Source organism: Cydia amplana, chromosome 17 (assembly GCF_948474715.1).
Source record: "Cydia amplana chromosome 17, ilCydAmpl1.1, whole genome shotgun sequence".
Taxonomy (NCBI): Eukaryota; Metazoa; Arthropoda; class Insecta; order Lepidoptera; family Tortricidae; genus Cydia; species Cydia amplana.
The window spans coordinates 2,751,916-2,765,910 of NC_086085.1; the positions used below are offsets into that span (position 1 = coordinate 2,751,916).

General features: G+C 37.5%; 1 protein-coding gene and 1 long non-coding RNA gene across 3 annotated transcripts in view; both read left to right on the plus strand.

The window, feature by feature from the left end:
• The window catches only part of LOC134655688 (hemicentin-2-like), a 391,784-nt gene that overhangs the window by 93,105 nt on the left and 284,684 nt on the right, over positions 1–13,995 (plus strand). For both annotated transcript variants that reach the window (XM_063511141.1, XM_063511142.1), the window contains exon 2: positions 7,247–7,428. In XM_063511141.1, coding sequence (XP_063367211.1) covers positions 7,350–7,428 — 79 coding nt within the window. In that variant the 5' untranslated portion in view covers positions 7,247–7,349. The remainder of the gene's footprint in view (positions 1–7,246; positions 7,429–13,995) is intronic.
• The window catches only part of LOC134655764 (uncharacterized), a 448,475-nt gene that overhangs the window by 84,341 nt on the left and 350,139 nt on the right, over positions 1–13,995 (plus strand). The window lies entirely within an intron of this gene.

Genomic DNA, 13,995 nt, shown 5'->3' on the forward strand with positions numbered 1-13,995 from the left:
CCGAAATAATGAAGATCAGAATTACGCGACAGTTTTCGTCTGTTTGCTCAACGATCTTCCAGGTCATTATCTTTTTTAATTATGATCGAAAGACTGCTATTTTTATTACCGAGCTTGTTTAATGAAATTAAGCGTTATTTTTGGGCACTAGGGTCAGTTTGGGTAAACCTAATTTATTTTTCACCGCCGCCACTCAAGCATACTTTGCCGCTTCCACATTTTGTTCAGTGTGATTGTTTCTGCGGGCGTTAGTTAATAATTCAACGTTTAAATTTAATTAAATTCATAAGAAGTTAACGTGTTATTATGATTTTTATGAATGACTCAACTATTCTTTCATGCATTCCCAACCAAACTCGCTCTTTATGTGTTCTATCAAACTTCAACTTCAACATTTAGAGCGGTTTCGCACTACGTCCGATCCGAATCCGATCCGAAGTCCGAACCCGTGAAAATATGGGTCTAGAAAACTCGGACCGAATTCGGATATTCGTTTACGCACTATTCCTATCCGAACCCGTGAAAATATGTCTAACTCGGACCGAATTCGTATATTGTTTACCTTAATAAAAAAAAAAAATAAGTTTTTGGCAAAAATTTAATTTTTGGTACAAGCTTTTATCGCTGACTGTACTTTTCTTACGACAGACTAATACTCATCGAGACAATTCAAAAAACCCCTAACACAATTAGGTTGCGTTGTTTCATCTCAGAGTTCCTATGGCCACCTCCTGTCTCCATCATCACATCAGCTCTATGTCATAATAATAATATTGCATTGTCATCCGATTTGTGTTTTTTATTTTACTTTTATATTCGTATTGTAAAAAAACCTAAACTGAGAAGATAAATAAATAAAGAGAATCTAATATCCTTATACTTAGATTAGGTAGGTATCATAAATAAATTAAATTATATTGTCTCCGTCCAAACTCCGCGCAAATTAATATTTCCATTCGAATGAGCAATTTATTTTAATTTAGCGGTGAGCCGAAATAATGAAGATCAGAATTACGCGACAGTTTTCGTCTGTTTGCTCAACGATCTTCCAGGTCATTATCTTTTTTAATTATGATCGAAAGACTGCTATTTTTATTACCGAGCTTGTTTAATGAAATTAAGCGTTATTTTTGGGCACTAGGGTCAGTTTGGGTAAACCTAATTTATTTTTCACCGCCGCCACTCAAGCATACTTTGCCGCTTCCACATTTTGTTCAGTGTGATTGTTTCTGCGGGCGTTAGTTAATAATTCAACGTTTAAATTTAATTAAATTCATAAGAAGTTAACGTGTTATTATGATTTTTATGAATGACTCAACTATTTTTTCATGCATTCCCAACCAAACTCGCTCTTTATGTGTTCTATCAAACTTCAACTTCAACATTTAGAGCGGTTTCGCACTACGTCCGATCCGAATCCGATCCGAAGTCCGAACCCGTGAAAATATGGGTCTAGAAAACTCGGACCGAATTCGGATATTCGTTTACGCACTATTCCTATCCGAACCCGTGAAAATATGTCTAACTCGGACCGAATTCGTATATTGTTTACCTTAATAAAAAAAAAAATAAGTTTTTGGCAAAAATTTCATTTTTGGTACAAGCTTTTATCGCTGACTGTACTTTTCTTACGACAGACTAATACTCATCGAGACAATTCAAAAAACCCCTAACACAATTAGGTTGCGTTGTTTCATCTCAGAGTTCCTATGGCCACCTCCTGTCTCCATCATCACATCAGCTCTATGTCATAATAATAATATTGCATTGTCATCCGATTTATACATGCATGCAAAATTTCAGTTCAATCGGAAACCGGGAAGTGGATCAAATTTAACTTGCAAGATTTGATTACAGACCGACAACGGGACAGGTGAAACTAAATAAAAGCTTGTAAAATTCAATTTTGAAATATGGTATTGTTTATTTTTATTTAATTTAAATGTTTGACTAATCGACCTCAATATGAATTTAATTGAAACGCGAGCTTAACCGAACTCATACCATTTTTTTTAAACGCCTATATTAACATGTACACGTGGTCGCGTAAATTTGCATCAATGCCGAAATAATAGTATCGAATGTTGAGACCAATACAGGAAATTGGGTTACCGACATGCCGCGTTTTCGAATGGCAAAATAATTGGTAAGCTCGCGTATTGATTGACGTACATTTTGAGTGTTGAAAACCGCACTGTTTTATACAAATGTACTAATTTTATTATAAACGATATTGTAATGAGTCAAACCACATATATTTAAAATAATCAATTCTTATACCTGTTTTAATAGTGCTCAGCAGTCTCATCACTCATTTGTATAAAAATAAATTATATAGCTACCTAGTTTGTCAAAGGACTGTCTCATTTCAAACATTAGACAGAGAGAATCATACTATCTTTGTCTTATACTAGGACTAACACCCAAAAGAAAAGGATCAGTATAGTTTTTTGTTCTTATTTACTGGCAATTTGGTTTGACCAACTATAGCTTAATTTTCTTGACAGGACGTATAAAACTAATTTACGTATAACATGACTTCGATTCTGATTTAAAATTCGTTATGTTTTTGATGTCAAAGACCTTGACAATCGTCGTAGTGATTGGTACACATGTCACGCACGACTTTCAGTGCGTTTCGCAAGCACCAATAAGCGTGAGCGATCGTCAAGGTCATATCAAAACAACATCAAAACCGTAACAAATTGGTAAATTACAATTTTATTGGCCTACACAATTAGTCATACAGTTTACTATGTTATACCATGACAAGAAGAAAGTGAATAAATAAGAGGAAGAAGAGAGGAAAAGTTGAAAAGAAGAGGACGACCCCTTCTTCTTTTCACGATATTAAAAGGCAAATGTAAAAAAAAAGGTAATTTTCATACGACTCTGGCGGTCTAGCATGAGTTGCGTTCTCGCGCGCGACTCCATACATCTGGCGCGACTTCAAGTATAGAAGAACGCAACTCATGCTAGACCACCTGATCTTAAAGCTACATCCGTTGAACGTTTGAACTTAAATTATATACTAGACAAGGGCCCATTTAGACGGCGCGCGAACTCGTATACGATTTGAGTTACATTGCAGACCATTGAGGTTACATCAATACAGCCAACCGATCAAACGACGCAATATAATGAAACTCGCATGCGAGGTCTCGCACCGTCTACACTTGTCGTACACGCAAGAGTTTGTAGGTTAGGTACTGTTAAATGTTACAGCTTACCATCAGGAGTTAAAAGTTAAAAGTATGCTTGGTTATCTGTATTTTTAAACATGAGTAAGAACGGGTTTACACCTTTCCAGGTAGCTAATTTGAACAACCTGTTTCTAAATATAAATTAATATCCAAGTTACCTTAAATTAATACGGCGAACCCAACGGCCGAGTGGATAATTTACCCTCCACTTCAAAGACGGCCATCTTGATTTTCACCGTTTTATTTTTTTAAAAATTATTTCCGTTTCATTAAATTTCACTTCGCAAAATTTACGAGCGAGGGCATTCGGGTTGGAATAATGACAGAGCAATGTCTGTCCTCTTTAGATCAATCAAAATGGGGATTTTGTATTGAACAGCGGTACACTCGCGGATTTAAACATGAAAAAACCGGCACTCGGGCACGGAGGGTTCCGCACCATCAACAAAAAATAGAGCAAAACAAGCAAAAAAACGGTCACCCATCCAAGTACTGACCCCGCCCGACGTTGCTTAACTTCGGTCAAAAATCACGTTTGTTGTATGGGAGCCTCACTTAAATCTTTATTTTATTCTGTTTTTAGTATTTGTTGTTATAGCGGCAACAGAAATACATCATCTGTGAAAATTTCATCTGTCTAGCTATCACGGTTCGTGAGATACAGCCTGGTGACAGACGGACGGACGGACGGACGGAAGGACGGACGAACGGACGGACGGACAGCGGAGTCTTAGTAATAGGGTCCCGTTTTTACCCTTTGGGTACGGAACCCTAAAAACCGCACTGTATCTTTATCATTTGTCACCATGACTGTCACGTTCTAACAAATATGTAAGTGCAAAAGTGACGCATGGCATGACAGGTGATATAAAAATGCGACCATGATAGCTGCTGGTCTGTACGAAGATTCAACAGGACAGTAGGTATACAATGTTTTGAGTAGGTTCATCTGGTTCACTGGTACCATCGCCCACACTGTTAACTGTACCTTCATCGTTGGACCTAAAAGGCATACTTTTGTAATAAGGTTCACCTATGTACAGTTAGGAATGTTGCTGTTTGTACTAGAAACCAATAAGTAACAAAATAACGACTAGAACTCATACATACCGAAAAACAATCCAACAAGCGGATTAATAAAAGCCCTTGTAGTTGTAGCCAACATGCGGCGTAAACACACAATATCTTATCTTTCAACTGTGCTGTTTCAAAACGAACTTTAGAATTATCGGAATAAGGTTCATTCTAAAACAGTCAAAAGTGGAGACTGGAAAAAATGGATTCTGTTTTAGAACCGGCTGATTCCAATTTTGAAAGTTAGCTGCGCCTTCGTGTTCTGGACGTTCTAGCTTATTGGACTGGGTATTTACAATGTTGTTTTAGTGTAAGGACGCTCGACGTTCGGCGGGGTGTGCAGCGTGGCGTCGGGCTAACAAGTGATTTGAGCAGTGTGCACTAAGGCCGCTATTATACGTTTGCATTTGTTTAACATGCACGCCGCACGCCTCGCCCCGCTGCACGCCCAACTTGAGCGTCCACTCAGGCCTTAGTGTAAGGCCTGAGTGGACGCTCGAAGTCGAGCGTTCGGCGGGGCGTGCAGCGGGGGTCGGGCCTACAAGTAATTTCAGCAGCGTGCACTAAGGCCGCTCCTATACGTTTGCATCTGTTTAACATGCACGCCGCACGCCCCGCCCCGCTGCACGCCCAACTCAAGCGTCCACTCAGGCCTTACACTTACACTTACTGGTCCAGATGGTTACATCAGTTTTTTATGACTTTTCAACAATCAATTGAGTCCAAAACGTTCTCAAAACGGGGTCTCCTCTTGACAGTATATTAGTTAACGGCTTGGGTACCTAAAATACAGTCGTACACTTTATTTTATTTCGGATTTAATCATTCATTTCATTTCATTTAATTTAGTCCCACATATAAGCTGACAGTATTTCACCGAAATGCATACACGGTATACAATTAAAAAAACTTAAACTGAACAGTTGTGCAGAACAAGCATACCATACAATACAATAGACATATTAAATTGAGGATAACATATTATTACAAAAATAACGACAACATAAAAAAAAACATAAAGCTATTTAACGAGAAAGAAGAAGTTTCGGGGCCGAAAGGTTCTTAAATAGCGACCAAAGTACAGGAAAAAATAATCTAACAAAGTAGACTAATGATCTGATCAAAATCGCAGGGAAGTTAAGAATTTATATTTCATGCAGTATGTCCCGAAAAAAATCATCCACGCTTTAAAAAGGGATTTTTCAGTTTAAATTTTTTGCAAAAGGTTGCTTTGACCTAGTTTACCGATCGAATTTGGGCCGGCTAAAAAGTGTTTTAGCCATGGAGCAAGCGAAGCAATATAATTTTGTCGATGGATCTGAACAACGTTGGGCGCAAAATTTGAATAGTCATTGTCTTGATTTACGACAAATAATATTAAGTAACGCGTCGTAAGGGTCTCGTGTATTTTAAAATTTTCAAGGAGTCCAAACGGTGTCTTTCAACTTCGAAATTTCCCATTTCGAGATCACACTTCAAAGATATCTTTAATCCCGTATGTTCCCGAACGTTCCAGAATCAATTCGCATAATTCCGGTATCAAACAGCCAACGGACGCGAATTTCCAAATTTCAATTTTCGAACGTGCAGGGTGCCGCGGCGTTGTATGAACGGCGGTTCGTGCCCGAGTTCCAATTTCGAAATTTGCCAAACGCTATCTTGGGTTTCGTATTTTCGTTGGCAACTGGTGACTTGGCAAATTGTGACGCATTTCACTTACTAGTTGGTTGGATGTGACGTTGTTATCGGCGTGTAACCGGTTGGATAAAGCTTGCTGGTTTGAATTTCAACGTTCTCGAATCTAGGAATTTGTTGACGTTTCGTCGATTCAAATGGCTCTTGTTTTTAATATTCTGTTGGTTAGTAATACTCAACATTTTTAAATCCCAAAAACAAACTATCAGACTTAAAAAAGTTTGGGACCTAACTTCAAGTTTAGAACTATTAGATATTTGATTCTTTGGTTAAGTCGTGCGTCTTTTAAGGACGCGGAGACAAGGTTCCCTTGCTGAACAAAAAAGGGTAAAAAAATGTAACATTAAAGGTCCGAAATTATTTATGAAATGTGCTATTCTGTCTGCCTTTACTAATAATATATCCCTTGCTTTGAAAATGTTCGAGTATAGCACGAAGGAGCATGTCGAAGAAATACTGTTGGAACTGTCAGGGACACATAACTTTCTTGATTTACGCTGTTAACTGAAACTGTACTTTCTTCGGCGCAAGTTATTCTTTCTTATCGCCTTAGTTATATTTATGTTTGTGACTGCATAACTTGCCCAGTAGCGAAAAGTGAGAAAATTATATCTTCGTCTCGCTCGTTAATAGTCTGTCATAACCTAGCACTTAATGAATCATTCCAGAGTTCAGCGTTAATAATAGTCAATAAATTATAGTCGTTAACAACCAGGTCTGAAAGGTGTGGGCTTTAGTGCTCCGGTGAATTATTGGGACTATTAAATGTTTCGTTTTTCGGGTATCACTCCCACGTTTATAGGTTATTAGCGACGACATTTATGATCCGTGTTTGATCTTGAGACGTATTCTCGTCTTCTGAGGGTCTACCGCGAACAACGTTCGACCTGTTGCCTCACTGTCACACTTTTAAACTCGTACATAAGTGTGACAGGGAGACGTGGTTCAAGGTAGGCCCTCTGTTTGTAATAACGGGTTAGGAATTTGATCTGGAATTGTTATTGATATCATGATATGATCTGACAGTGTCAAAAGTGACTGGAGTGAGTCGACACTAGAATGCTTTGTGGCTACCACCAGTTAGGCACTGACATAAACACTATCGAGAACGTATCTTATTTTCTATGCATCGCCCTCGTACTCGCATATTAGTGCGAGCGAGATGTATAGAAAGTAAATTACGTAGACGTCAGTTTTGACATTGTCAGTGACTCGGTATCTTGTCTATTCCATTATCAAATTCTCAAACTAATTCCACTTTCGTATTGTTTCAGATGCGAGCAACGGGAATTCAAAATAAACGGCGCGTTTGAAAATGTTCGCTCTGATCCGATGTGTCGGACTGTGTTGGTGTAGTGAGTGATGTGATGTGATGTGATGGTGGCCATCATGCTGCCGGCGCTGCGGGTGCTGGCTCTGGCGGCCTTCGGGGTGGCGTACGCCAATCTAAATAATGGTAAGTGTAGAGAATATGTCTTACTAGTTCACGGAAGAATGGTGCTAAGACGATTACCACTCTAGACTAGACTACAGGGGTCTTACGATGATGTCCTTATTGCGATTCTGTTTAGGACCTGAACTGGTGAACTTAAACTATAAGTATATTATAACTTATCCTATATTATAGCTCCATCCTTTAGCAATTCAGTTTAGGTCCTAAACAGGATGTGTATGCTATTAATGTAATGATTAATCTTTTTTAAATTTCATCACACCAGAGAAATACGAAGTTGGAATTAAAATCAGTGCATTTATAATTATTTATGCTTTGAATAAACTGGAGCGGAGCTATCGTCAATATTTTTGTTTATTTATAATTTATTTGACTTCGAATGTACTTTATAAATAAATTAATATTATAGAATATTTTTTCCTAAAAAATATAAATTTTCCGACGTGGATTACATGGATTGCATGGATGACCTGAATACTTTTATAAGATAAATAAATGGATCATAGAAACCTCTATACCTACTAATATACTAATGTGCTTTTGAAAGTTATGTACAAAATCATCACTCACACGCCAATATTATTATTAAAGGCTAAAGGGCAAAATAATTGGCGAAAGATCTCATTTAAGAACAATGCTTACTTTGATATGCTTCAAAAATAAAATTAATGATTTTATCCTCAAGCCACCCCAAGACACTATGCAGTTTTGATTTGTCAGAAATAAAAACCAGCCAAGTGCGAGTCGGACTCGCGCACGGAGGGTTCCGCACGATCAACAAAAAATAGAGCAAAAAAATCGTGTTTGTTGTATGAGAGCGCCCCTTAAATATTTATTTTATTTTTAGTATTTTTTGTTATAGCGGCAACAGAGATACATCATTTGTGAAAATATCAGCCGATACAGCCTGGTGACAGACGGACGGACGGACGGACGGACGGACGGACGGACGGACGGACGGACGGACGGACGGACGGACGGACAGACAGACAGCGAAGTCTTAGTAATAGGGTCCCGTTTTTTACCCTTTGGGTACGGAACCCTAAAAAGATTCAACAACAAGTTGAAGGCTTTATTTTACCTATGAGTTAGGATAGAGTTCAAGTCCAAGTGGCTTTTTGCAAATGGCCACAAGGCCCTCGTAGACATAACTCCGGCTTCCCCATTCCGGGCATGTTCAAATGCAAATTTCCGTATTAGTGTTTCAACGCTTTATACACCGAGTCGCGATGGGCCGCGAGGGACGCGAATCAGTGCCACGCTAAATTTGCGAAAAACAGCGTAAGCGACGTGATACACGAAGATTCAAAGTATACAATTTTCTACCTTACTCCCTTAACATAAAGCGAAAACTGTATACTTATTTTAAAACGATGTCACGTACTTAAGACTATTACTTTTAAAGAGATGAGCTATGCTAAACAGCAGCGGAATGACGTTATTTTTAAAACCTTAGGGTGTTATTTGGGATTTCTTGAACATGCTGCGAATGGAGAAGCTCTGGGATTTTTCTGAAGATTTAAAAAAATAATGTGTTTCGTACTAAGAAGTCGTCTGCCGACGAAATTACAGTTTTAAAAATTGACTGGTGGTGGATTTTGCCAGGGAAGACAGACATTTCGAATTCCGGTTGAGTTGGTAATTACGAAATTTTTCATTTTCCTTATTTAAGGATGCGATTTTGATTTCTTATCTGTATTTGGAATTTTGGTTCAGTAATATCTGATTAACATTTTGATCCCGCACACTGTCTAGATTTTAAACTTAAATTAGAATCTACAAGAAAACCCGATTTTATACAGATTGGAACACTTCATCTCCACTTCAAAGAAAACAGTGATCACCACTTATCACTAGACGGAGCATTTAAATTGACTTGCGTTTAAAATTCACACTAGCTGTGATGAACTATGAAGAAGGGAACACATACGCACCAATTTAACCTCTTGTTTGTGTATGATATGATTCCGAAATTAATTTTTTTAGTCATCGTTTTTTTTTTCTAAAACGATCCTTTTGCTCTATACAGCATACCCGAGGTTTGAACCCACGATTTTTGACCACCACACATGACAACGTGTGCCGACTTAACGTTATTGTGTGTCGACACGTGCATCATCGTTAATTGATCTGTGAATTATTTATTTTAGCGACTCCATTCCTTAACAAATGTTAAAAGGCCTGTAGCTTATATATTAAAAAAAAATTAAAAATACATGTCAAGTATTTTCATTTTTTTGGAATAAATTTCTATGAAATACTAGCATGTGACATCACAATCAAATTACCTACCTACTCTTTGTAGTTTGATACGGGTTTTAAAATAGAAATTGTGTCTAAATACATATAACTACGTTTACCGTCTACGTTTCTCTATTTATCTTCTGATGCTTTATTTCATGCATGGTGTAAAATAATTTATTTTAAATACAGTCAAATACCCTATGATACGGAATCTAGTAGGAGGTACATCCGCCGGTTGAAGAGTACAAGCGTTATCGAAAAACTATAAAACAAAACCTTTTCATTCTAAATCGCCTTCGCGAAGCTACGAAACGAAACTTTGCAAATCCGCGTATTAAAAGCCAAGTGACGAACTCACTAAAAGAGGTTATCTCCTGTTCTGCTAAACTTCAAAATTCAATCTTAATTCTCCACAAATAAGGTTTGTTTTCAAATAACCGCCGGAATACAAATGGCCGATTGTCAAAAGCCAACCAAGTGGCATCCAGATTTTATGGTAGACTGTCTCCCATAAACCGGTCCATTGGTCTTTATATACAACTTTGTGCCCTGATACTAGGTCCTTAAAGTGTGTTTTACGTTGGCAAATGGTTTTTGGACATTTCCATGTGTAATGAGTCACAAAACATCGGTTTAGTGAATTTTCCGTGTTCATTGTAGCTTTTATGGGACATGAGTTGATACTACCTGTTAATTGTGTGAATTTTCTATGAAATTGGTACGGAATTACAACCAGTTTTGTCGATTGCGATATAGGTACAATATTGTACGTTTTCAATACAAGAACGCATTGGATTAAATAATTAAGCTCAGACAATGTGTTGAGTAAACTATTTCTGTTTATTGTGTCATTTATTGTCTGTCTGCTTCACCTTAAGGTTGACTGGTAGAGAATGCCCGGCTTTCGTAAGATCAGTTTTTATTTGTGCAATAAAGTTATAGGTACATATATGAAAATAGATATTTCATAAATATCTCGAATACTTACTAATAACTATGCTCAAGGCTATGTAAATAAACAATATATACATACTTAAGCATAAATAATATAAAGAAAAAATATTACCTACATTTTATGAAATACGCCAGATTTGTTATTTAATTTTGGTTCTCCATAAATGTACGTAAAACAAAACAACCTCCTTCATAAAATCAATAGTAGTTTATTATAAAAAACAAAAAAACAAGCGCACTCAGATTTCCTGCAAAACTTACAAAAATACCCAATGCATTTTTATCGGATAGTTCGTACAAAAGAATACTTGTTTTAATTAAACTCATATCAACAACGGCCAATTTGCGGCCAACAGAGCCCGTACCATGAGTCAATGATAGTGTCAAAATGGACATATACGCTATCGAGAACGTATTTTACTTTCTATACATCTCGTTTGCACTAATACGCGAGTACGAGCGAGATGTATAGAATGTAAATTACGTTCTCGATGGCGTTTATGTCAGTGCCAAACTGATGGTAGCCATACAGGCGTTCAAAGGTGCGTCCACACCGGGCACCAGGATACGATCGTATTCGTTTAGTTTGGTCTGTGTCACAATTAGAGTTCGGAAACCGTTTTATTTTTCAAACCGGTTTCGTTCGTTCACAGGTTCACAGTTCGGTTTCGTTCGGGAACAAAAAGGATTTCGTTTCCTTTTGCGGTTACCGGTTAAACAACTGTTCTATTGAGATACAGATTTATGCCAAATTCGTTCGCCTTTCATTTTCGTGGAACGAAATTAACCGGTTAAATTGAACACGATTTAACCGGTTAACTAACCAGTCACGATGCAATTTGTAATTTTGAATCTGTCCTCGACTTCATCTCGGATTGTTTCTTTCATAAAAGTTTTTGTAGATGTTTTGAAGAAGTTTATGGGGCTCTTGTACAGTCAGCAGCAGAAGTTGCTAAACGGGTGAGGTATTCAAAATGACCCTGGCACGCTCTAATTCTCTTAACAATAAAGTCGCGTCAAAATCATTTTGAACACCCCGCCCGCTTAGCAACTATTGTTGCTGACTGTACAACTACAATACCAGTAACAAATAACTGGAAACACTATTAAAATATAGACTACAAATAACCGGAACACTATTCAAATATACCTACAGAAAACTATTAGAAAATGTGTCTACGAAAGTGAGGCGGTTGAAACGCCCGAATAATGACGCTGGTGTGTGGACTCACATTTAAGCAAATTTAAGCAAAAAGTATACGACGGCAAAAAACTGAATGCTAATGTAACCGCATGGAAGTGGCATTTCATACCGCACTGCGACTGCGAGCTGCTCGGGCGCGGGGAGGACCGCCTGTTTACTTCATATTTGTATTTGGTATTTTATACCTCTAGCATCGAATGATGATCCCCATGACAGTTCTAGTCGGGGAGACGTAGACGGCGATAGAGACCTATTGGAATCGAAATAAGGTTAAATAAAGTTTTTTTTGCGAGCAGGAGAGCGTCTACAGTTTTTTTTAAATTTCGGGGGGTTGGTGGAGGGTAAAAAAATTATTAAGAAATTAGATTGTGGATTCGGTCGTTTTGGTCCAAGTTAATGCTATATATTTTTCTATAACTTAATGTGACAATTATTGGTAAGTACTTTTACCTACGCATTTCCTTAATCTGACGATCACAAGTTCGACGCCCGATTTTCACATTGTAACCCTCAGATTAAGGAGATGCGTACAAATATTTGGCAGATTTTGTAACAGCACAATTTTAGCATTAATTTGGACTAAAAATAACAGCGTGTGAAGTGTCAGTTTTGTAACGGTCCATACATGGTGTATGTGAAAATGCGTAACAAAACTGTAATTTTTTTAGACACATTTTTTCTTTTCTTTTTAAGTCTATAGTCCTCGTGATTCTGAGTAGAAATAACCCAAAAGTTGATGGATATTAGAAAAAAAGTAAGAGTAGACTTTTATGTGAAAATGCCCTTATTACAAAGTGCACAAGCTGGTCTCCCTAAGCCCTACAAGTAGTCGCTAGTGTTGGCAACATTTGTAAAAGTTTAACAGCAAAGTTAACTATAGGCACTCGCGTCAGGCACTCACTTATTTTGGAGCGTAAGTGAAAAATACGCCAAAGAGGTGTGAGCAGAAAACTAAGTGTCAGCTTTTGGCTGAGAAAGTCCACATTCAACGTTATTGAGAAATAAAGTTACGCTGAGTAAGGAATTCTAAAGTTAAAAGTTGTTACTGTTTTTAGTGGAGGAATAAAACGGGATATTTTTATTCGCAGCTGTGTGTAGTGTTGCATTTTCAATGCTAAATTTAACGTATAGTAAATTTAGTATGCATTAGTACGTTTTGAGCAGGAGGCCTATTCAGACAGTAATTTAATTTCTGGTTGAAGAAATTACACTTAATATCTGACAGATCATATGTGGTTTTCCTTCAGAGAAGGGTACTTATGCGCATGCAGCATGCCCTTTAGGCATGGAACGTCACATATCCATAACCGTTTTATAACAAGAAAAGTGTTCCTTACCTCGTTTGACCTGTTTCTTGGGAATGGATGGAAGCGGTTTATCTTTGGTTGCTAATGTGATTGAAGCGTTTCCAAAAGGTTCATTAGATTTAATACAGATGAACCGAATAATTCGGCCAAATCATTTGTGTTCGACAAACTCCATATTCAGCCCATATTAAAATTAGCCCCAATAACTGAAGTGTATAAATAAACTTTGCGTTCTTGTAGTAAAAATAAAAATAATATTGCCACAAATAAAGTATTCACTATGCGTAACCTTCCCCATAGATAGAACAATACCTGGCGAAGAAAAAACAACGTTCGACATACAAAAATACCTGTTCCAAAAAACACAAGGAACAACAATACCCTCAAAAAAGGTTCGTAAGAACGAGGGAATGGAATGAAAACAACAATTGTGAGAAATAAAATTGGTATTCGGAAGGAATTCTCGTAAGAAAAATAAAGAATAAAATTCCTTCGAAATTAGATGAAGGACGGTAATAGGGGAGTTCGATAGCGGAACATAGTAGGCGTAACGGCCTTTGAATTAAATATAAGTGAGTATGTGACCGACTTAAAAGGTGATTTTATTGATTGTGTTCTTGAGGTCGATTCTAATTTAACGATTCGTTGTGGTTTTGAACTGTACCCCTAGTGTAACCTGTGTAACTTTCATTCGATAGCGTGACGAGCGTCCGCATTTGCGTTTTACCTATTTTTGTATGGGAATTTGAACAGCGCCAAGCGAGACGTTTTGGAAAGTCAACATCCCATACAAAATGACACTTAACGCAAACGCGTACGTCACGTCACGCTATCGAATTAAATTTACACTAAGCGGCGATA